At 42.4% G+C, this 23,175-nt stretch overlaps 3 protein-coding genes across 6 annotated transcripts; 1 reads left to right on the plus strand and 2 right to left on the minus strand.

Moving 5' to 3' along the window:
• The first annotated feature begins 124 nt into the window (after nucleotides 1-124).
• Nucleotides 125-19,561, plus strand: phka1a (phosphorylase kinase, alpha 1a (muscle)). 4 transcript variants are annotated; one of them, XM_008320562.3, is made up of 33 exons: nucleotides 128-676; nucleotides 1,342-1,500; nucleotides 1,662-1,709; nucleotides 2,170-2,338; nucleotides 7,182-7,264; nucleotides 7,380-7,460; nucleotides 9,183-9,281; nucleotides 9,378-9,524; nucleotides 9,599-9,652; nucleotides 9,741-9,863; nucleotides 10,383-10,478; nucleotides 10,714-10,821; nucleotides 11,220-11,298; nucleotides 11,378-11,512; nucleotides 11,594-11,703; nucleotides 11,786-11,930; nucleotides 12,042-12,120; nucleotides 12,615-12,757; nucleotides 13,548-13,709; nucleotides 13,846-13,940; nucleotides 14,396-14,541; nucleotides 14,634-14,787; nucleotides 15,483-15,641; nucleotides 15,739-15,868; nucleotides 16,090-16,191; nucleotides 16,584-16,699; nucleotides 16,827-16,862; nucleotides 17,128-17,154; nucleotides 17,619-17,663; nucleotides 17,775-17,936; nucleotides 18,024-18,077; nucleotides 18,160-18,360; nucleotides 18,478-19,561. In XM_008320562.3, exons 1-33 carry the CDS (start codon nucleotides 599-601, stop codon nucleotides 18,649-18,651), a joined length of 3,699 nt encoding a protein of 1,232 aa, XP_008318784.1. In that variant the 5' UTR covers nucleotides 128-598; the 3' UTR covers nucleotides 18,652-19,561. The 4 variants fall into 4 exon arrangements, 3 of the variants coding, with proteins under 3 accessions (XP_024910234.1, XP_008318784.1, XP_008318790.1); XM_008320568.3 differs by lacking the exon at nucleotides 16,827-16,862 and having other exon boundaries at nucleotides 131-676; XR_003049372.1 differs by lacking the exons at nucleotides 18,024-18,077; nucleotides 18,160-18,360; nucleotides 18,478-19,561 and having other exon boundaries at nucleotides 126-676; nucleotides 16,807-16,862; nucleotides 17,775-17,844.
• Nucleotides 3,859-7,125, minus strand: LOC112486837 (serine protease 27-like). Its single transcript, XM_025054481.1, has 6 exons — nucleotides 6,614-7,125; nucleotides 6,146-6,163; nucleotides 5,524-5,689; nucleotides 5,135-5,367; nucleotides 4,885-4,988; nucleotides 3,859-4,393 (listed from the first exon to the last, which is right to left on the minus strand). The coding sequence occupies exons 1-6, from the start codon at nucleotides 6,669-6,671 to the stop codon at nucleotides 4,079-4,081; spliced, it is 894 nt and encodes a 297-aa protein (XP_024910249.1). The 5' UTR covers nucleotides 6,672-7,125; the 3' UTR covers nucleotides 3,859-4,078.
• Nucleotides 19,562-20,452: 891 nt separating the features above from the next.
• On the minus strand, nucleotides 20,453-22,495 carry leap2 (liver-expressed antimicrobial peptide 2). Its single transcript, XM_008320540.3, has 3 exons — nucleotides 21,845-22,495; nucleotides 21,189-21,361; nucleotides 20,453-21,106 (listed from the first exon to the last, which is right to left on the minus strand). Exons 1-3 carry the CDS (start codon nucleotides 21,923-21,925, stop codon nucleotides 21,052-21,054), a joined length of 309 nt encoding a protein of 102 aa, XP_008318762.1. The 5' UTR covers nucleotides 21,926-22,495; the 3' UTR covers nucleotides 20,453-21,051.
• Nucleotides 22,496-23,175: the final 680 nt, after the last annotated feature.

The raw sequence follows: 23,175 nt of genomic DNA on the forward strand, positions 1-23,175 counted from the left end.
TTAAGTGCTTCTATCGAAAGCAAATATATTCAAGTTGAAGAGCATAAGCATAAGTGAAGAAAGTAAGGTTAAAATCTAATAACTTTTAATCGGAACTTTAGGTGAAGTCTTTGTTGCAGTTTTTTGATTTGCCCACAAGAGAGAACTAAATCACTGAAGAACCTCAAGTAAACCCGTTCTAAAGTAATGCAGTTGTGACATAAATGGGTGTAATGTGCCTCAATGACAGTTGAATGATGTGAAGCATTTCAATGCCAACACGTACATTAAAATCACCAGTTTTACATTGAAATATTACGACGCACAATTAATCGTAGATTCTACATCGCAATGTAACAATGTAGCCCAACCAGTCAGAAACGTTTGTTTTGGCAGGACGCTGTTGCTACACTGTTTCCGGCTGCGGTTCGCAACTTCACTACAGCTTCATGTTTCAACAGTCTGAGTGAAGCAGGGGAAACAACTGTCTTTTCTTCAACCCCAGTTGCTCTGCGTTAACTTTTTCTTATATTTTTAATTGTTCTATTTAACTTTTTATATCTATAAATGACGCCAATGAGTAATATTTGAGCAGTTTGTGCAGCGGTCGCCTGTCACCATGAGAAGTCGCAGCAACTCTGGCGTGAAACTGGACAACTATGTCCGGATAATTCATCAAACTATCCTCAAGCACCAGGTGCGGATTTATATGATGGCAGGATTGGTTCAGATTAACTTAAGATGGTGTTTGTACCCGCCACCCGTGTTTACAGAAGTAGTGTCTTAGTAGTGTTTTACACGCAGACGCAGCGGTGCGTCGACGGCGCCGCCATGTTGGTGTTGGCAAACACATTGGTTTTACTCTACACTCAAAGTAACATTAAAGTAGATGAGCGGGTTTAAATGAATGAAGACAGGATACACAATTTGAATCGGTGTACAATGTTAATCGATTAATAGCATTATCTGATACCTGTATAATTTATGTTGTCAAATTTAGTTGAATGCCTTTTATGTCAACCTGGATACTCACACACTTGAACATGTATGCATGTTTGAAGTAAACAATGAATTTCCAACACCTATATGTTTAATGTTTGCAGTCAAGATTCAAAGAAAGACTGTATTTGCCTTAAGACATTCCTGATCTATACTTATGTGGATTATTAAGTGAATAGAGGCTTAGGATCAGATCTCAGCAAGACAAGTTGGTTTCTTCTGAGTCTTTATTTACAAACTCCATAAAGATTAAATTTGAGAAGAAATTAAATAGACTGTAATCTGTGGAGGTAAGACGAAGAATACACCCGACCTCAGTCTGAGAACTACATGCTTGTTGTGATGTAACTTTATTCTTAACAGAATCCAGTGACGGGTCTCCTCCCTGGAGGTCCAGATCACCCTGATGCCTGGGTCAGAGACAATGTGTACAGCATCCTGTCAGTGTGGGCCCTTAGTCTGGCCTACAGAAAGAATGCTGACCGTGACGAGGATAAGGCCAAGGCGTACGAACTGGAGCAGGTCAGTGTGAAAGCTAAGCTCTGGAGAAAAAACAGAACTAAGGTGATGTCTTGAAGGTCAGAAGGATCAGATGGACCTTCTGTGTTTGTGCTGATGAAGTCTCTCAGGTTCCCCCCAACGATGTGATGAAGAAGCTGACATAGATCTCTCTGTGTTTGTAGAGCGTGGTGAAGTTGATGAGAGGAGTCCTCCAGTGTATGATGAGGCAGGTACGATGAAGGCTAAACCTCAGGTCTAACGTCAGAAAAGTGCTGCAGTAGAAAGCACAGATGTTAAAGCTGTTCGGAACTCTTTATAACAATATAACCAATAAGATACATAAAAATGCCCTTATTTTTGTCAACTATACTCAACAGCTTTATGTTGTTGTTGGGCCAGGGGCTGTTAAAATTATTTATAGTAATATAAAATTATGTATAAAGTAAGTTTTAGCCATATTTTTTTCCACATTTTTCCATTTTTCTTAGCTAAAGCTTTACAAAGTGTGACCATTTTTCATATTATGTTGACCTGTGAAAATTTAAAGACAACTTATCGGTCCAAACTGTCATTTTCAGTTTCACAAAGATTTTAAGTTTGTATCTTAATAAGCATTTGCTGCATTTCAGTTTCTCTTGTTCATTGGTGTCATTCTCATTGTGTTGTCTCTGTCTGCTCTGGCATCCTCAGCTGGATAAGGTGGAAAAATTTAAATACAGCAGAAGCACGTCTGACTCCCTTCACGCCAAATATAATACGTCCACCTGTGCCACAGTGGTGGGAGATGACCAGTGGGGCCACCTGCAGGTGGACGCCACCTCTCTCTTCCTGTTCTTCCTGGCTCAGATGACGGCCTCAGGTAAATGTTGCTCTGTGTGGTAGCTGTGACTGATGCTGTGCGTCTTGAGTTGGGACACTGATTCTTCATCAAATTAATGATGTGATAAAGAATGGCTGCCCGCAGGACGCTTGACTTTATTCAACCAATAGTAACATAACTCGTCAAATTGACGGAGCTCTGTCGGCTCTCTGTGTGCTGAGGACTGGAACAGGTAGAGGCAGCTGCACAATTACTAAAACTACAATAGACAGAAGTAGAAGTCTAATGTCTCTGTATGAGCTAACGTCACTGATTTCCTCTGTAGACTTTAGTCTGGATGACGGTGAGTGGTTTACAAACGTATGTTTCCTTACGTTCTCTCCAGCCAGATAAATAAGAAGTCTGCAGCAACAAACCATTGTGTTTGTACTTTCCATTTCTAATGTTTGTAATGATTGATTCACCCATCTCTGATTGGCAGCCTAAGACAAAACAGAGAGAGGTGAGGGAAAGGGGGAAGGAGGCGTTAAGACTCAGCAAAAAGCAGAAAAAATAATATATTGTCGTCCATTGTCACTGGAATTCCTTGTCTTTTTTAAGAAATGAAGGTTTAACTACTGTTAATAAACCTTTATTCCAAGTATGTAAGTATTTTCATTTAGAAGGAAAATGCAGGAATTTCACCGTAGGCAATGGTGGATACAAAAGTATGTTGGTTTTTCTCTTTTCATCAGAGAATCCTGAACAGAGTGAATGATTTTGGAATGAACCCCTAGTTTGAAGGGTTGAGAAGGTCACAGGTCGTGATATACTGTATGTGGATTTCTGGAAGAAGCCAGAAGTAGTTGTGGATGTCCTGAGCATAAATGTGCTAAAGCCATTATCATGAGCGCAGTGCGTTGTCTTTGTTTGTCAGCTTTATTGTGTTTTGGTCACGTTTTGCTACGTGACGGTTTTATTTTCACCCTTAACACAGATCATACCACAATCATATAGTAATAGATATGAGAACTCCCACAGTGTCACACCATCAGGACACACATGAAGACAAACACGTTAATCTTCATTTCATCTGATGATGAATTACTGAAAACAACACCTGAAATATTAGGTCATCACCTTCAGCTTCGTCCTCACACTAACGTGTACTGTTACGCAACGACTTTGCTGTAAGGGGAAATAGCTGATTTTAGCTCACAACCCAAGACCGTAGAGAAAATCTGTAGTTTTAGCTCATAGGACCTCTGTTGTAACTATACTGTTTGATTTTCTTTGTTTGGATTTAACCAAGTGACTCGGTTTGATCACAGGAGGCAACACAGGAGGCAACAGTGGACCAGCGACCAAGCTGGACCAAGCTAAATTTACCGATTCTTTATGGACTGGTGCGGGGGAGTGCATAGTTAAATCTAAGTTCCTGTTGTTAATGTCTGTTGATCGTTGGCTAAAAAAGTGAACAGAGGAAAATCCCCAGTCACAGAATATATCAATCTAACTGTGTTTTCATGGAGAGTCTGTGATTAGAGCTGATCCACAAACAACACACAGACACTGAGTCCAGTCGTGGTCAACGATTTTATTCTCTGCTGTGTTAGGACACTGACTTCAGCCACAGTTCCAGACAGTTCTCAGTGTCACACGCACACTTCTTGTCAAAATTTCACCAGCGTTTTGTCTGTAATTTAACCCACATCCCAGCAGTGATTCTATTGATTGATCAAACTGCACAAAGAGTCAGAGAGTGCAGGGACAGGAGGAGGTCTGCTTCTAGTTGTCATCTTAGAGCAGCAGATAGAAGAAGAGCAGAGGAACAGAGAGTGAGATGAAGTGAGAGATGGGAACCAGGTTCTCTCCACCTGCAAACACACTGTAGTCTTCACAGGAGAAGTCACTGTCTGGATCAAATCCATCAGAGTTGACAGTGACAAAGCCTGGTTGGTTCCCCATAGTTTTCTCCTTGATCCAGTCTTCATAGAAGGATACAGAGATGAAGGTCTGGTAAATCCCCCATGAACCATTTTCAATTCCAGCTTGGACCCACACATTGGTTCCATACCGGTCTTTGGTCATCATCGGTCCTCCATTGTTACTCATCTGAGGGAGGACAACAGGGAGAGTGAGCAGAGACAGGAATTTATGTTTTTTATCCCTAAATGTTCACTCTGACTTCTATACTAATGTGGAGGAAAGTCAGGACTCCTCATTGACCAAGGAATAACTGCTGGTCTCTGTAACATCAGCAGGTTCTGGTAAAGGCAGTGGCCAAAGACCTGTCTAATCCTGGGTCAATCTGTTGGAATAAAGCTCCAACTTGGCTCAAAGAAATGACATGGGCCAGTTCACTATGTGGTTGGATAGAATTGTGACCTCAGTGGTGGATGTGGCGGGGGTCTCCTCTGCTTAAGGTTTAAGAAACCTGTTTTCCTTCCATTTTCCTGTACTTTGCATTCCTCTAATTTGACCAAAACCAGTTTTTATTGAAGATGAGAATCTCAGTTTAAATCAACAGATTATTTCCATGATGGGTAGTGATCATTTTCTGAAAGCAAACAAAAGACTGGATGTCAACAGTGAATGGTGCTCACCCTTACATAACCTTGAGCACAGATTGTGTTTTGTGAGATGTTTTCATTCCTGTAGCACTCACACCTGTCGTGTCCCATTATAGAGAGGTGTAGGTTCCAATTGACTGTTGAGGACAGGAGGTCAAATCAACAGTGTTAATAACATCCCAAACAGAAGCACCATTCTCCAAACACCACAATGTTCCATTCTTTGTAAGTATGAAGACATTGACAATGTTCTGCTCTAACCAAGGACCAAAAAAGACTTTACCGTTCCAATACTGGCTGGTGAACCAGGCGGGCATCCCGGTGTAGAAACTGCTGTTGTTTGTGGGTAAACAAATGGGTCGAATATGGTCAGTGAACGCCACAGGACTCTCCAGTTTCAAAAGACAAATGTCGTTTCCACTCTCAGTAACGTCATAGAAAGTGATGCTGGTAACGTTGCGTGCCACTGTGTTATTAGGGCCGCCCAGATAAACATGCATCATGCTTCCATTATACCTGGAAAAGAAAAATGTTATATTTTTCAGCAACAATTGATTTTAGTTTGAATAATTACGGTAGCTGCTAAATTTACGTTTTATGGAAAGGGAACCATAGTGGCAAACTCAATAGTGATTATTATGATCGTTTTCAGAACGTTGAAGGGTTCCTCACATAGTATTGTTGATGCAGGTAGCAGATGACAACACCCAGAGGTCAGAGATCAGAGATCCTCCACAGCTCCATGGGTAACCCTGTGTTATATACACCTGCCAGGGCCATTGTCTTGGAATGTTCTCTCCTCCAGTCATTGTGTTGTTCAGAGGAGTAATGCCACATTCTAGAAGAAACATGTTCCCAGAATTTTACCAACTATAATAATCCAGGTCCGGTTTCATAAGATGGAACCAATTTAAACCATTCTTCTTCAGAATGCCTCCTGTGGTCAATGTGTGTTACCAAAGTCACTTTGAACCAAGGTTTGAACCAAACAAACCAACAACTGTTTTCTGCGTGAGCTAAAATCACTGATTTTCTTTGTAGGTTTTGGTCTGGATAAGTGTGAGTGGTTTACAAATGTAACTTTTCTTTGGGTGGAGTCCATCTCACAGCCAGAGAAATACAGTAAGACGTAGACCAATGTGGGTTTAATCAGATCTAGGTTTTAGTGCTGGTTTTGATTCCAACCAAACACTGCCACTGAAGCAGTCAAATCAAATTCCATCAAAAATGAGGATTGATATCCTCTACCAGTCTGCTTGTGTTCCATTTCAAATGTTTGTAATGTTTGACTCACCCATCTCTGATTGACAGCCTGAAAAAACAAACAGAGAGAGGTGAGGGTGAAGGAGGCGTTAACAGTTAGCAGAAAGCAGAATAAATATATTAGTTCATTGTCACTGGAATTCCTGGTCTTTTTACTATATAGGTGTTAACCAGTCTAACTCAGATAACACTGTTGAAACTCTGACCTGACTTAAATCCCCGCTGTCCTAATGTTCAACCAACCCCAGAATGCATTCGACTGCTGCCGTGTTTTGTATAAACAAGTGTTCCATCCACCATCATGAGTGCTGTGTGGGAACAGTGTCAGTCTGTCTTTGTCAGCGTTCTTCATATTTTTCTTGTCGTAAAGAGAACAGATCATAGCTAACCTAAGTGTGTTCTACTGAAGTAAAGAGAGACAGACATAAAGACAGCGTCCTCCATTCTCAACAGTCTTCAGTTTGATGATTAAAATGATAAAAAACTGTGTTTTCTTTACCTGGAGATAAGAGAAGGCAGGTCAGAGTGAAAGCCGAGACAAAGTGTTGAAGAGCCATCTTCACTGTTTATCCTTCACTTTGTTCCAAGAATCCACATATATAGATGTAAGAGCTCCTCCCACAGTGTCACGCCTTCCATTCAGCCATGATCAGAAAACATGTTCATCTTCATTTTATCTGATGCTGGATTACTGGAAACAATACCTGAAAAATGTGGTCACCCTCAGCTTCTCTCACACTCACATATCACTTTCATTCAGCATGTCTTTGTTGCGACATAATTAACTGATCACAACGCAAGGCTATAGAAGATAGGTGTCATTTTAGCTCACAGGAACACAGCAGTTGATGACCCACTGCTGCCTCCTGTGGTCAGATTGGATACCTTATGTGAATCTGAACAAAGCCAAACAGTGAAGTCAGGAAGTCCCACAACAGTTTCTCCCCTCTGTTCCTTTGTCTGTCAGCTGAAATGAATGTTTTTGAACTTTTGTCCTGTATTCGTCTTTGAGCTCTTATGTACATCATTGTGTAACATTTTAATGAAGGACTGGCTTCATGTCACAGGTCTTCACATCATCTACACTCAGGACGAGGTGGATGTGGTCCAGAATCTCCTGTTCTACATAGAGACAGCCTACAAAGTGGCAGTAAGTTTCATTGTTTTGTTTTTATTTACCAAACCTAATAGTTAATTGAACTACTAGTGACTAGTTAACTTTAAACCTACTGACAAACCTTAAACTCAGTGTTTGGTCCTCACAGGATTATGGTATGTGGGAACGAGGTGACAAAACCAACCAGGGCATCACTGAGATTAACGCCAGCTCCATAGGAATGGCCAAGGTGAACCTACACACCCTTTTCACACACACACATTTTGCAATAACTACTTCTACTTCCCGTGATCAGGAAGTGTGAGCAGAACTTTGTTAGAATCACAGACAGCTTCATGAGTGAGACTCACTGCTCCAGGTCAAAGTTAAAGGTTACAAGTGTCTGCTGACTGATGTGACATTTACCGTGATCTAAAAATAGTTCCATGGAGGGCAACTGGACGTAGTAGGGGTTTTTTTTAAAGACGTTTCACCGCTCATCCAAGAGGCCTCTTCAATTCTGCAGTCCTGCATTCACTGTGATCTTTCGACGACTTGGACATGTAGACCAACAGAGGAAAGTGTATGAAGAGTGTGGTGTGAAGCCAGCAGACGTCAGTCGTCCTGCTGGGCAGTTCACTTATTCTGGCTGTTCACACCATGTTTACCTCTGAAGAATAAACGGCTGTGTCATGTCCACTGTCAGTGTGCCAACTATATAAATGTTTTCTTTTCTGCTGAGACACTGCTGCTCTGGCCCTGCAGAAAACAGCAGGTGTCAGGTTGTCTGTCCACCTCCACGAATGACTTCCTGAAATAACAGACACACACGCCCAGGGAGCAGTGTGTGGGGACAGAGCCATGCTCAGGGCACCTCAGTGGTAACTTGGCAGCTGGTGGACTCAAACCTGAAGGCTTCTGGACCCAAGTCCGTTTCCTTAACCACTAAGCCACCACTGCCCAAAACTAAGTGTCATTAACAACAAGGCACATTTCATTTGCTGTTCTCAATGGTTTAAAACATAAAACACAATCAAATAAGACATAACAGCCATCTATCTCCCACCAGCTAACCCTGTTTGAGGTGGTGTGTGTTGGGGGTGGGGCGGAGCGTGTTGGCTGCAGCCAGTTCTAGCAGTCATTGGGGACCAGTTTTTGCATTCTGGGAGGAAACTGGAGGAGGAAACTTCTTACTTTATCAGATGTTTTTAAAAATCATAGAACACAGACATTTTTAATTTGTTCAGATCTGTTTAAACAAAACTTTATCGACCACTTCGCTCTGCTCTGGCTATATTGTAGATTTTGTACTTGAAATGGTCAAAGATCATAGGTCACAGGCACATCGCTAAAGGTCAGCAAGGTATTAGTCTTTAGGAAGTCTCTGCTGTGACCGGGGTCCAGATCACAACGATAGGTCAAGGACCTGTTTGACCTCTGGCCACAGATGTGAGAGATTACCTGGAATCTCTGACCCTCAGCTGGTCCCTCTGTAGCTTCTCCAGCCTGAACTTTATCACAGTAGATGTGAGCTCATATTTGGCAGGTGTGTGTGGAACATCATCAGCAGGACTTTTCAGTCTGACCACATTTTTTCTGATGCATCGTAATTGTTCTTGGCTCAGCACTCACCTGTGAACACACTGACAAACCCTGCACTCTGTCCATACCTGGAAGACAGACAAAGACACTGGTTCTGATTCTTAAACTTGATCAACCGGTAAAGTTGAGTCTTTTAGATAAAAACATCAGGGTCATGACACGAACACCTGCTGACTGAGGAAACCAAAAGAAACCAAAGATCGGTTCTCTCTGTCACATTTGAATTCAAACAAGGATTCCCCTGAGACTGTTCTTTCACACACACACACACACACACACACACACACACACACACTGGTCAGCAGTGGTCCTGCACCTGGCCCATCAGAGTTCAAGGGTTGAAGGTCACATGACCCATGTGTGTCCTCAGGCTGCTCTGGAGGCTCTGGATGATCTGAACCTGTTTGGAGCCAAAGGAGGACCAGGATCTGTGGTTCACGCTCTGGCTGACGACATCCAGCACTGCCAGGTGACGTGCACACACACACACACACACAGTATTGTATATCAGGAAGTCATCCTTAGCACTTGCTGAAAGCCCCGCCCCCACACCCTCTCCCTCCAGTCCATCCTCACCTCCATGTTACCCAGAGCCTCCATATCCAAGGAGGTGGACGCAGGAGTCCTGGCCATCATCTCCTACCCGGCCTTTGCTGTGGAGGACATTAGCATCGTTAACATGACCAAGGAGGAGATCATCTCCAAACTGCAAGTGTGTCTTGGCACCTCCTCATTCACCTCCTTTTGTCAGTGTCTCTGTAAACTTGCTGTCGTTGTCTTGTTCAGGGTCGATACGGCTGCTGCCGGTTCCTCAGAGACGGACACAAAACTCCCAAAGAGGTGAATGTTCTGGTGTCAACTCCCTTTTACCTGATGTTTTCATGGCTGTTGTTGTTTTCAATCAGATCATCTGGGTTTTTTTGTCCAGGATCCAAACCGACTGTACTACGAGTCAGCAGAGCTGAAGCTCTTTGAGAATATCGAGTGTGAGTGGCCACTTTTCTGGACCTACCTGATCCTGGACGGAATCTTCATCAACAGCCCTGAACAGGTCTGTGGTTACAGAGCAGTCTGTGAGACAGGAGAGAGGCATCTCATGAAAGGGGTTTATTCCAAAACCAGGATGAAGACGATTGATATTCCAGGTCCAAGGAAAAGATAATATTTGTTAATCCAGGTCCAGGATGAAGTCAGTCAGTGTTGTTCCAGGTCAAAGTTGAAGATGACCTGTGCTGTTTCAAAATGATCTGTGTTGTTCTAAATCCAAAATGGTGATGATCTGCTCTGTGTGTTATTCCAGGTCTGGGATTCGGATAAAATGTTTAATTCCAGTTCCATGATAAGATTATCTGTATTGTTCCAAGTCAAAAATAAAGATGGGCTGCGGAATACTAGGAACTGGATGGAAATAAACAGTGTTATTCCAGGTCTAGGATGAAGGGAATCTGTTTTGTTTTAGATCCAGGATTATGACGGTCCAGAATAAGATGACCTGTGCTGCTACAGGTCCAAGGATGAGGATAATTTGTGTTATTCCAGATTATTTTGACAGTAATCTGTGTTCTTCCAGGTCCAGGAATATCAGGATGCTTTGGAGGGAATCCTCATCAAACAGAAGGATGGGATTCGTCTGCTCCCTGAACTTTACAGCGCTCCTGCTGACAAGGTGATGATATGACTGCCTGAGATTAGGATTATATTCTCTGTGGGAATGCTCTTTTTCATTGGAACAAACGTCTGCTGATTTTACAGCCATTGTTTTCTTCCACTTAGATCACACTTTTATCCCACTCTCAGTGTCATTTCTGCGACGCTTATTTAGAATTAGGGTTAGTTCATGATATTGTTTCCTAGATGATATTAATGAAATATTAATTAGACTGATGCTGATCCTGCTGCAGGTGGAGGAGGAGTACCTGCATCCTCACTCGGTGGACAGAGTCCCCCTGGGAAAGTGTCCTCTGAGGTGGGGACAGTCTCTCTACATCCTGGGAAAACTGCTGTCTGAGGTAAGACGTTTTAGGAGGTAAGGTTCTCAAACGTTTTCTACTCTGTACCACCTGAGTAAACCTTGATCTCTCTGAGTACCACCATGATGACCAACATTAGAATATAGCAGCAGAGGCCTTCCCTGTTAGCTTCCACCACAGGAGAGCTGTTTAGAAAGATGTTTATGTTTAAATGTTGTATTAATTGTGCATGGTATGTTTCAGATTTATTCAGTTGAAAATGTCAATGTGAAAAATATGACTTTTCCCCGCGTACCACTAAAGAGCGGTCGTGTACCACCGGCGGTACGCGGACCACAGTTTGAGAACCACTGTCTTAGTGTCTAGTGTCAGGGTGGGCCTGGAGAGTGAGTGGTCCGTAGAGGACTGTTCTATCTTCTGCCTGATGTTTCTTTCAGGGTTTTCTGGCTCCTGGAGAGATTGACCCTCTGAACCGTCGGTTCTCCACCATCCCTAAGCCTGACGTGGTGGTTCAAGGTGTGTGAAGAGGAACAAAAACACATACACACGTTAACGTGGGGCAGGTCTGTGATCCTGGCCTCTTTTCCTCCTGCAGTGTCTATCCTGGCCGAGACGGAGGAGATCAAACAGCTGCTGCTGAAGAACGGCATCGAGGTGGAGACGGTGGCCGACATCCATCCCATCCACGTACAGCCCTCCAGGGTCCTGAGCCACATTTACGCCAGGCTGGGTGAAAAAAATAGTCACTAAAATAAGAATCATGTCAAAGGTCAGAGGTCATTTTAACTGACAGCCTCCTGCCGTTTCCCAGGACGAAATCCCAGACTGGGTCTGACTGGACGGCCATACAGGAGAATCGGAGTTCTGGGAACCTCCAAGTTCTACATCATCAGAAACACTATCTTCTCCTTCACACCTCAGGTTGGAGCAGAAGGAAAAGAAAAAGGAGGAGAAGTGAAGTTGGTTGATGACTTGTTGGATCAGTCTGTGTGTGTTCTTCCAGTTCATCGACCATCAGCAGTTCTACATGGCCCTGGACAACAAGATGATCGTGGAGATGCTGAGGACAGAGATCTCTTACCTGGCCTCCAGGTGGAGGATGACCGGACGACCCACGGTGACCTTCCCTGTCTCACAGACCATGCTGAGTAAAGACGCACAAACACAGTCTAACGTGGTTAGGTTTCTCAGACTATCTTTGACCAAACTTAAAAAAATGTCTGTGTGTGTCTGTGTGTGTGTGTTCGTTCCCGTTCTAGCTGAAGACCAGTCCAACCTGGACCCTGCCGTTCTGGCGACACTGAAGAAACTTCAAGATGGCTACTATGGAGGAGCCAGGTGAGTTCAGCCTGATGAAGTTGACGGGGTTACATGAAATAAGTCCCTAGTCTTTTTTAATACAGTTACTGGTGCATTTTGGGTAATAATCCTAAAAATATCTTGCTCAGACTTACTTCCATTAAAAGCAATTTTCATTTGACAAATACATATTTAAGATTGCACTTAATGCAGGGGAACCCAACCACTGGGTCAGGGAACAGAACTGGGCCATTGTTCATTTGGTACTGGGTCACACAGAAAGAACCAAATATTTTAATTTAGATTTTGTTGTTTTGATAACACTAGCCTCCATGGTATTTTATTTTGAAAAACCATGCCTTATCCACTCCTGTATTCAGTATTGATTAGAATTTGATAATTTATTAATAATAATAATTTTATTGAACCCATTATATCTGCAAAAATTATAGTATGTTACACTTTTGCATATTTAAATTATTATTATTATTATTACCTGAATCTTTAATTATCTCTTATTCTTTGTCCGGCAGAATCCAGACAGGGAAGCTGTCGGAGTTCTTCACCACTTCCTGTTTTGCTCACCTCAGCTTCATGGACGGTAAGACTGCCAGCAGCCAAGAGAGTCATGAAGGTAGCGACGATGGAAAGGTGCATGACTTTCGCTGTGACGATGGTAAGAATGCAAACCACGCGCAGCAGCAGCCTGAAGGAAGGACGACGTAGACTGTGGAAAAACTGAGGAAGATTATTAGAAACATACAGTATATTTGAGTTCATTTAAAAGTAAAAGCTTTGTTTTTCCACCGATGCTCTCGTCTTTTCTGCTGCCGCTCTAGTCGTAATACTCTGACATGAAACAGGGTTTTATCATTGTCATGATGAGATTTATTATGACTGACGATCATATTATGATTGTGACATGTATGTTCAGGTCTGTGTTCCTTTGTTAACCCACTTCTTACAGGAAACTCGGCTGCATCAAAAAAAAGAAGCAGTTTTTCATCTCACAGTACAGTAACCTCTGAAGGATCCTGCCTGAGAAATGAAAGCTCAATAAAAAGATGAAAAATCTTTAATTCAGTTCAGTTAAACTTTGATCTTCCTGTTTCATCTTGGCATCCTCTGTGCAACCCAACATCCTCGACTTGGACTGTGACACAAAATAACTTTTTTATATATAAATCTGACAAGATAATTTAATCCAACGGCAAATAAGAGCTTCTGTGTCAGAGTTTAATTCAGGCTTTGGGCTGGAAGTGTGTGCATGTGGAAAACATTTACCAGAAACAAACTCCAGCGTATTTCTACATTTTAATGAGGATAAAAACTGAACAGAATCAAAGTTGTTTCTGGTAAATGAGGCTGAGATCCTCAGTTTTAAACCCTGCCTGCTCTGAAGGTTGGTTCTACATGAAACTGATTTCACTGATTTCACTCTCTTCCTGTTCGGACTCCAACTCCAGAGGCAGATGATCTAGCCCAGTACCTGGACCACCTCTTGGCCCACGCTGCTCCCAAGAAGCCCAAACCTCAGGCGGGCGGACTGGGCCGCTTCAAGGCCGCCGCTACTAAAACTAAAGAGATGGTGACGCTAATGAGCAAAGCTCAGGACCTGAATGTGCAGAGTGAGTTGGCACACGTTCACATTCACACCCCCTGCTGGAGGTTAAGATCATTTCAGCAGTCGGATAAAAAGTCGGGACTTTGTTTGGGTTAGAAATAACAAACGTATTGATCCTGTACTGTTTGTTGTTTGTGTAGATGTGAACATGTACCTACCAAACAAACTTTTTCGCTCACATCATCTGTCACTGAATCTGAACCTCCCTGAATCTTCAGAACCACAACAGACCCAGGTTCGATCTTTTTTTGTTTGTTGCTGCTGCAGTAGTTCTGTCTGCGTCTCCGTGAATAAAATAAACCAAGAACAGTGACAGGTAGTTTGGTTGTGACTTCAGGACGAAATTAGATTAAATTTTTATAGAGATCTCGACACAGAGGTAAAAAATATAAACTGAAGTGTCTATCAAAGTCCATAGAGAAAATCAGTGATTTTAGCTCACAGACCAAAGTCCACAGAGAAAATCAGTGATTTTAGCTCACAGACCAAAGTCCATGGAGAAAATCAGTGATTTTAGCTCTGAGAAACACAAGAGCTGCTGGCTCACCGCTGACCCCTGTGGGTCATTGTGTGTCAGTGAGATTAGTCCTAAAGAATTTCTAGAACAAGTCACAAAATGTTCTGACAGTAAAATACAGATGCAGACGGTAATATTTTCTTCAGTAATAATCTCTCAGGTTTGTCTTCCAGACTCCGGATGTGACAGGGGCAGCTGGGAGCGGCATTCCCACAGATGCCAGTGGAGCCGTGGATCACGTGGCTCTGGTGCAGCTTTTGAAGGAAACTCAGAGTCTCCAAGACCAGGCTGATATTCTCTACATCCTCTTCAAAGACAAGTGAGAGGCTACACAGGCAGACACACCCACACCCAAAAAACACACACAGTAAACTGACAGGTGTGTGTGTGTGTGTGTGTGTTCTCTGTCAGAGGGATGGACTGGGACACTCAGCTCCATGGTAAAGGCTCCACCGTTTGCTCTCTGCTCACTGATCTGTATGAAAAGGTGGGGCAGCTGAAGCAGTGGGGTTTGGTCAGGATGATCTCAGGAATGTTGAGGAAAAAGGTGGAAGAGCTGGACTCGGTAAAAACACATGCTCACACATATACACACATTCTTATCTTCCTGCTGCTCCACATTCTGCTGCTCATGCTGCATCATTTGTTCCTGAGCTCTGATTGGCTGAGCACAGAAATGAAGAACTTTGTCAACATTTTTTACCATCAACCAAATAATGCATTTTAAATATTGCTAAAGAAAATACTCCGAAGCCAAAAAGATTCAAACATCTGTCTAAACAATAGTACAATAAGGCCAAGATACTGGCAAAATATAAGTCAAAGATCTATGGAAGCCCATTTCCACCACTTCTGACAAAATAATAGATTCTTATGTCTAAAATAATGAGATGCTAATTCACAGTAATTGGACGGTATTTCATAATAACATATTTCATGATTATGACTTAAGAATCTTTTCTTTTTTTCCCGGAAATGGGCTTCCATAAAGATCACTAACATTTAGAACCAAAAAAACTAAGTTATGTTATCACTAACTCTGGTTGGGGGTCAAATACAGTGAGGCCAAAGCTTGTTTAATGTTAGACACAAATATCATATTTAAATACAAATTTTTACTCGGCTTTGATTTAGGCTGTTCTCTGATTGGCTGCTCTCTCTTCTCATTTCTCTGTAGGCCTGCTCTGATTGGCTGATCTCTCTTCTCATTTCTCTGTAGGCTGTTCTCTGCGGCTGATCTCTCTTCTCATTTCTCTGTAGGCCTGCTCTGACTTGTTGGCTCACCAGAAGCACCTGACAGTTGGTCTCCCCCCTGAACCAAGGGAGAAAACCATCACAGCCCCCATCCCTCCAGACCGACTGGCTGCTCTGATCGACGAGGCCAGTGACAACAACATCAGTGTGGCCATCCTGACACAGGTGAGCCTCCTCCTCCTCCTTCTCCTCCTCCTCCTCCTGCTCCTCTTCCTTCACCTCCACATCAGCCTGCATCTCCATCTCCTCTGCTTTTCTCCAGGAGATCATGGTGTACCTGGCCATGAGCATCAGGACTCAGCCCAGTCTGTTCAGTGAGATGTTCCGCCTCCGGATCGGCCTCATCATCCAGGTGATGGCCACTGAACTGGCTCAGTCGCTCAACTGCTCAGGTAAAAACAAAGCACAGTGAAGAGGCAGCATGAATCTACAGGACGTTTTTGTTGAAAAAAAAAAAGCTGAAACAACATATGTTATAGAAACTAGAGACATTTATTTTACTACTTACACTTTAGCCTCAATCAAAAAAAATGTAGCTCCAACATTGAACAGAAGGCAAGAAACACTTCTTGCGTTTATGTGTGTGTGTGTGTGTGTGTGTGTGTGTGCACAGGTGCAGAAGCCACAGACAGCCTGATGAGTCTGAGTCCGTCGGAACTGAAGAATCTCCTACATCACATACTGAGCGGCAAAGAGTTTGGAGTCCAGCGCAGCGGTGAGTCATCATCGTGAGATGGAAAATGTGATGTCACCTGTTTTCCTCTCAACCAATCAGGTTCTTGAGACCACTGAGCATGCTCTGAGGTGCAGCTGGGAGAGCAAGATGTTTTCAGTGCCCCGGGCAGGCTGGGATTAGAACCTGCAGTGTTCTGGTCGCGTCACAGCAGCTGTAAAATGAAAAGTGAAAATATGTGAACTGTTCCTTTAAGTTATCTGACTGTTTTATCTCTGCTGAAATGTCATCAAGACCAAAGACGAGAACTCTGAATAATAAATATATGTTATATTTAATCAAACCCAGCGTTCAAACTAAATGTTAGTGTTGTGTGTGTGTGTGTGTGTCTGTGTGCATGTGTGTGTGTGTTGTTGTGTATGTGTGTCTGTCAGTGAGAGACCTGGACACAGGAGTGAGTCCAGCCATCTCCATCCATCAGCTGGGTAACACTGGAGCCACCAAGAGTGAGAGAGCAGGGATCAGCAAACTGAAGAGTGACATGAAGATGGTACGCCTGACGCACACACACTCTCTCTCACACACACACACACACACTCACACACACACGTTTTCTAACTGCAGAACAACAGTGCAGATGTAAACAGTTTGACTTAGGTGTGTGTGTGTGTCTGCAGCTGGAGCGCACGTTGTCGGTGACTCCCACCAGTCAGGTGACGATAAAGAATCAGATTAAATGATGAAAACAAACAAATAATCCTAATCCTAATCTGGGACACAAAAACAAACCTTTTCACACACAAGGAAATGTGTGTGTGTGTGTGTGTGTGCGTGGGTCAGTGTGTGCATAACAATTATTATGAATTATTGGTGACTTGATGTTAATTATTGACAACTTGATTCTTCTTTGTCTGAAATCCTTTGTTGCAGTCAAAAGGAAGAACACTAATCGTGACTTTTTGGTTTTCTTTCTTCCAGTCGGAGCTGTCTTTGACTCCTCGTAAGGTGATGACGACGTCTAACATTTAAAAAGAAATCAGAATCAAACTGGATTTTCTTTCTGATTGATGATTGAAGTGAATTGACTTTTGTCTGTGTGAATTGTAAAGGTTGACTTTTATCTGCTTGACGTGTTTCTCCTCTAATCCTTTCATCTATGCTAATTTACATTGTTTAACATTGTTAAAGATAAAAGACGACCAGAAACCCCTGAATGCATCCTAAACTCCTGGATTTGGTTAAATAATCCCAGATTAACAATCTGAACTCACTGCTTCAACTCTTGTGTCTGACGTTTCTCTGTTCTCTTTGGTTCTTGTCATTTCTTGTATTTGTTCAGGTCACAGCGCCATCTGTCTGCACTTCTTCTGTTTATTCTAATCTCACACATTTGGATGTGAAATCAAACCACAGGTGGATGTTTTGGGTTTTTTTTTCATTTGTTGTTTACCTTTATTTCTCCTCTCCAGGGAATCAGATCTCAGTCTCTGGACGTCGACAACATTGACTCCGGGGTAAACTCTTGTCTCCTGGTCACAGGGCGCTGCTCTCCAAAACCCAGACTAAGCTGCATCTAAAAATGAATTTGATTTATTTCTTTACTTGAATCTTTTTCCCTGACGCAGCGTTATCGTCTGCCCTCCATCGAGTCTCTGGACATTCCCGACAACATTCCGGTTTCCAAGGACACCAGACAGGGACAGTGGCTGCGCAGGAGGCGTCTGGATGGAGCCCTGAACCGAGTCCCTGTCGGCTTCTACCAGAAGGTGTGGAAAATCCTGCAGAAGGTGAGTGCCTGTGTGTGAACAGCTGGAGCCGGACCAGACTGGATTTAGTCTTAGATGAAGAGATTTGATTTTCAACCTCTTCTCCAGTGTCATGGTCTCTCCATCGAAGGATTTGTTCTTCCTTCTTCGACCACCAGAGAGGTGAGATGTTCAGCTCAGTTCACAGGTTCCTCAGATGTTTCTACTCTGTTCTAAACAAACCTTTTTCTGTTCATTTCCACAGATGACCGCTGCTGAGATAAAGTTCTCAGTCCATGTGGAAACGGTTCTAAACCGGGTTCCTCAGCCTGAGTACCGGCAGCTGCTCGTGGAGGCCATCCTTGTCTTGACCATGTTGGCCGACGTGGACGTCCAGACCATTGGCTCCATCATCCATGTGGAGAAGATTGTCCACCTGGCCAACGACATGTTTTACAAAGACCAGGTCAGAGGTCACCATTTTACAGCTTTGTCTGGTTGACACGTTAACAGGTGTTTCATTTTGGGTCAGAGGTCATGTGCCTTCAGGAATCAGCTCAGTGTTCCTCATTCTCATCTGCAGAAGGACCTGGGAGCAGAGGATCACATCCTGGACAGAGACCCGTCCACAGGGGTATGTCGACTGCTCTATGACAGTGCCCCCAGTGGCCGTTTTGGCAGCATGACCTACCTGACCAAGGCTGTGGCCGTTTATGTTCAGGACCTGCTGCCCAGCGGCTCCTGCGCCGTTCAGTGAAAAAAAAAAAAAAGATCCCATTAAGCTCTTCAGATACTGCAGTTTTTACCCATCGAGTACTGCAGTGCTCGCCTGTTAGGTGCTGTAGATTACACAAATTAAATACTGCAGTTATCACCCATCAGATACTACAGTATTTATCAATCAGATACTACAGTTTTCACCCAGAGCACAGTTGGACTAGTCTCTCTTTTACTTTGTGTGTGTGGTGTCGCCGTTCAGTGAATGAGAGTGTGTGTGTGTGTGTGTGTTTGTGTGTGTGTGCATGCGTGCGTGTGTGTGTGTATGTGGGTGTGTGTAACAGCTAAAGTTCCTACATTTTTAGGCTTCACCTCAGGATGTAAAGGCTGTTGTTTTCCCAGAACTTTGACTGGGAAAATCTCCACTTTTTCATATCTGGATTATTAACACCAGCAAAATATCCAGACAAAATCCTCTGGAATTATTAGAGTTAATTTTTTTTTGAGTTAAGAGTTAATTTAATTAGTGTTGCTGTTTTTGGAATTGTGTTTAGTTAACAAGTAATATTGTTTAGATCAGAATAAGGGAAATGATGTGTCGTGTGAGTAAACATGCTAAAATGCTGCTGTCGGTTGAATGAAGACAGTGGAACTAACGTTGTCCTTGTTTTGAGCAGAACTGACCTTTGACCTTGCTGTGACCTTTAAGATCAAGACGAGACGTGCCAGATATTTTTGTTAGAGGAACATAAAAGTGTTACTGATGATTAACGTTACACTCCACATCATCACATCTGTTTTCACACTTTCTCTCACTTTATGGAAACCTCCGCTGAATGGAGTCATTGTTTCCAGCAGAAAATGTCTACATAACGTATTGACTGAGAATTCAATTTTAAAAAATACATGTGTAATAGATGACAAGTATTTATTAAAAGTCTCTGATGCAGCGCTCTCTCTTTTGACCTTTTCTACCCTCTGTGATTTAATCTGTTAATGCAGCTTCTGTGGTCTTCTGTCTCCCTCCAGTGGACAAAAGACCACAGCAACAGGAAACGCAAACGTCACCCAACTACTGTATATATGTGTGTGCATATATATATGTATATATGCTTATGTTATGTCTTAGAGTAATGTTCAAAATCATTTTCTTATTTAGTTTTAAACATTTTATTTTCATTTTTTTATTGTTATAACTTATGAGGCAAATAAATAACGTTTCTGGTGCTCACCAGAAGGTGTCAGGTTAGCACGGTAGAGTCGACGTGAGTGAAAAAGCGAACCAGCAGCCATGTCCTTATAATAAAGTCGCAGGCGATTTTCATACATGGGAATAATAGACTTTTACCATGTCCTTTAGGACAGCGGTTCCTAACCTTTTTTTTTTTTTTTTTTACACCAAAGACGTTTGTTTTTGTTCATTTTTCTCGCTCGGGCGGTTCAATTTAGCGGTAATGTATGAGGTGTCACCGACCAGAACACCTTATAGGTAACAGATGTAGGTAAGACGTGTATGAAGTGAGTCATAGACAGATACCACGGAGAGAATCCGGTAATTTTTCAAAATAAAAGATAGTTCAGAATCGGATAATAAATAAATAAAACGGAAATAATTGAGCCGCGGCCCGGAGGTTGGGGACCACTGCTTTAGGGGCTCAGCAGTTACTATATTAGTAATTTGAATTGAGTAATAAAATAAAATAAAACACATTTAGAATGTCGACTAAACAGATATGATAATAAACGTCTGCACCCACATAAACTAAAAGCAAATGTACAGTTAATGCCATGGTCTATTTGGTGGACAAAAAAGAAACTTGAAAAATGAAACAAAAAACACCTTTCGTTTCTTTTCTGCTTTAATTAGTTTTGACAGTACATTGAACAGAGAGAGGAAACAGTACAACGACAATTCTGTATAAAAGTGCATTTTCTACTGCAATACTTAAGAACAACACTAAAACATCTCAGAGAAAAACAAACATATATATAGTGAAATAAAAATTAATCTGTCACAAACGTGTTTATTTGGACAAATTATAAAAGTATCCTTCACTGATGTTCCCTTTAAATATAAACTATTCATGATAACATTCATTGATGTTGAATGTTCAGCATATTTGTGGTGTTTGTTGTTTTCCTTTTTGTTTTTTCTTCTTTTTTTCTTATAATGTGAGTCAATTTTCTGTGATGGTATTCAAGGGTCAAATTCTTTGGTTGTGGTCTGTGGTGATTTGATGAGGATGAGATGAAGATGTAACAGAGTCCTGATGTGCAAAGGATTTAAGGAGGACATGAGGTTTTGATGAGAATGAAATGAGGATTTGATTATGATGATTCGATGAGAGTCCGGTGAGATTTGACGGTGATGCGATGAGGATTTGATGACATCGTGATGAGGTTGTACCGAGGACACGATGAGGATTTGTTGGAGATTGATTTAAGATTTTACAGCACCAGACTGTGAGCGTTGGATGGCCGAACAGTGTCCCGCCCTGAGGAAAAATGAACAAGGAGATGAGTGAAAACTGTCTGAGTGTGTTCATCAGAATTATCCAAATGTCAGAGTAGACGTACCTGCAGATCCCAGTAGAACACTCATAGTTGTTCTGACAGTAGGCACCAAAGGGTTTGCTGTTCAGGATCCTCCACAGCGGCGTCATCCGTGCCACTCTGTGAACCTGGGGCCTGGAGTCCAGCCCGAGGTCTGGGCTGGACTTTGTCTCAGACGCCAGTGGTCCTGAAGACACCTGCAGAGGAAGGGCAGGAAACACATGGTTAGGAGAGAATTTGAATTTGGGATATAATCCATTATGATTATGATTTTTTTTAAAAAGTTCAGATGGAAAAAATACTGTGTTTTTACTGACAGTAAACTTTATAAAATGTATTTTATAATGAAACCAAAAACCAGACAAGGTCAAACGATATCAAGAGATTCTTTGAAAAAAACGTAATAATGAAGCTAACCAAAATTCAATTTTGACATTTTTCTAAAAAAATACTCTATATAAAAACATAAATTATAAAAATGTTCTTTAACTTTATGTTTAAATGTATAAAAGATTATTGTCAGCTGCTAGAAATAGTGAGATGAACACATAGACCTGCTAAAAACTCTGACCCACTTTAGCAGACAAAGAAACGATTCCAAATCATTCAACTGAGAAGATATTATTCTCCAAAATCAGCAGAACATCCACAAAGCCGAGCAGAACCAGAACCAGACTGACCTGTTGACTCCACGTCAGTAGAACCAGGATCAGAAAAACTGCTGCTGATCCTCGGGGGCTGCAAACTGTTGTTAGCTGCATTTTCTACAACTGTTTGTCGATGTGTGGAAAAGTAAGCCGCAAAAAAACTGGAACAAAACAAAAACTTCACACCAAGTCTTCAGACAAGTCTTCAGATTCTACAGGAACCACCGTGTCCCGAAGGAACCTGAAGATCCTGGAGGAACCTGAAGATCCTGGAGGAACCTGAAAATCCTGGAGGAACCTGAAAATCCTGGAGGGATCCTGGTGTGATTCAGGGAGTGAAGAGTCAAAGCAGCAGTGAAGTCAGAGCTGGTCTTTATAAAGTCCAGGAGAGGGAGTGCTAAAGGGAGGAGGAGTTTTCTTCTTCTCCTCCTTCTTATTCCTCTCATTCTTCTACTTATGTTTTTGTTCTTCTTCTTCTTCTTCCTCATTATTTCTCCTCCAATAAGAATGTGGTCTTCACTCCAGATACCAGGCATGGGTGGTATGTGTCTGTCAGGGTCAACAAAACAACAAAACCTGTGAGATGTGGCCCATATTCTGGACACATAAAGACCAATTTGAGTGCAGCATGTGGGTCAGATAAGAGCAGCTGTGTGGCCCAGACCATTTTTTTTCTCTGTGTTGTGTGTGAATGAACTGGACTGAGATAAAGTTTTGCAATAGGCTAACTTGACTTATACAACACACACAAACACACCAGCACGTGACTTGTGTGTGGGCTACCTGAGCTCTGCAGATAATGGATCTAGAACATCTGACTGACATTTCAATCCAGCTCTTTTTTCTTTTCACTCTCAGTCAGAACCTGGAGTCAATTCTCACACTTTGTTCTCGGTTCTAAACATTATTTTATTACCAAGCCCCTAATCCAGACCCCTCCCACTGTGTGTGTTAACACTCAGGTCTAAGTCCAGACCCGGGGCCAGGATTTGTTTGAGGTCAGTGTCTGTGCTGTTCCTAATCTTAACTTCAGGGTGAAAAGGTCAAGGGTATTCAGTAACCCCACACGTGAGCCCGGATCAAAACGACAGTAAGTCACTGAGACAAAGGTGAAGATCAAAACTGAAACATCAACACGCCGCCAACGCTATTCTCCTCAAACGTACAGTACCCAACTGAACATGTGCAAAAAAAAAGAAAGTGAAACTGAAATGTCAGCTGAGAAGAATTAGTTCGCAGCTTTTGTGTAGCCCTGGTTCAGAGGAAGGAGGTTTAAATGGACCCCCCAGGTTTGGAACAGAGATTCCAATGTGGATGTGGTCCAGAGTCAGTGTGGATGTGGTCCAGAGTCAGTGTGGATGTGG

Source organism: Cynoglossus semilaevis, chromosome 1 (genome assembly GCF_000523025.1).
Source record: "Cynoglossus semilaevis isolate Cse_v1.0 chromosome 1, Cse_v1.0, whole genome shotgun sequence".
Classification (NCBI taxonomy): Eukaryota; Metazoa; Chordata; class Actinopteri; order Pleuronectiformes; family Cynoglossidae; genus Cynoglossus; species Cynoglossus semilaevis.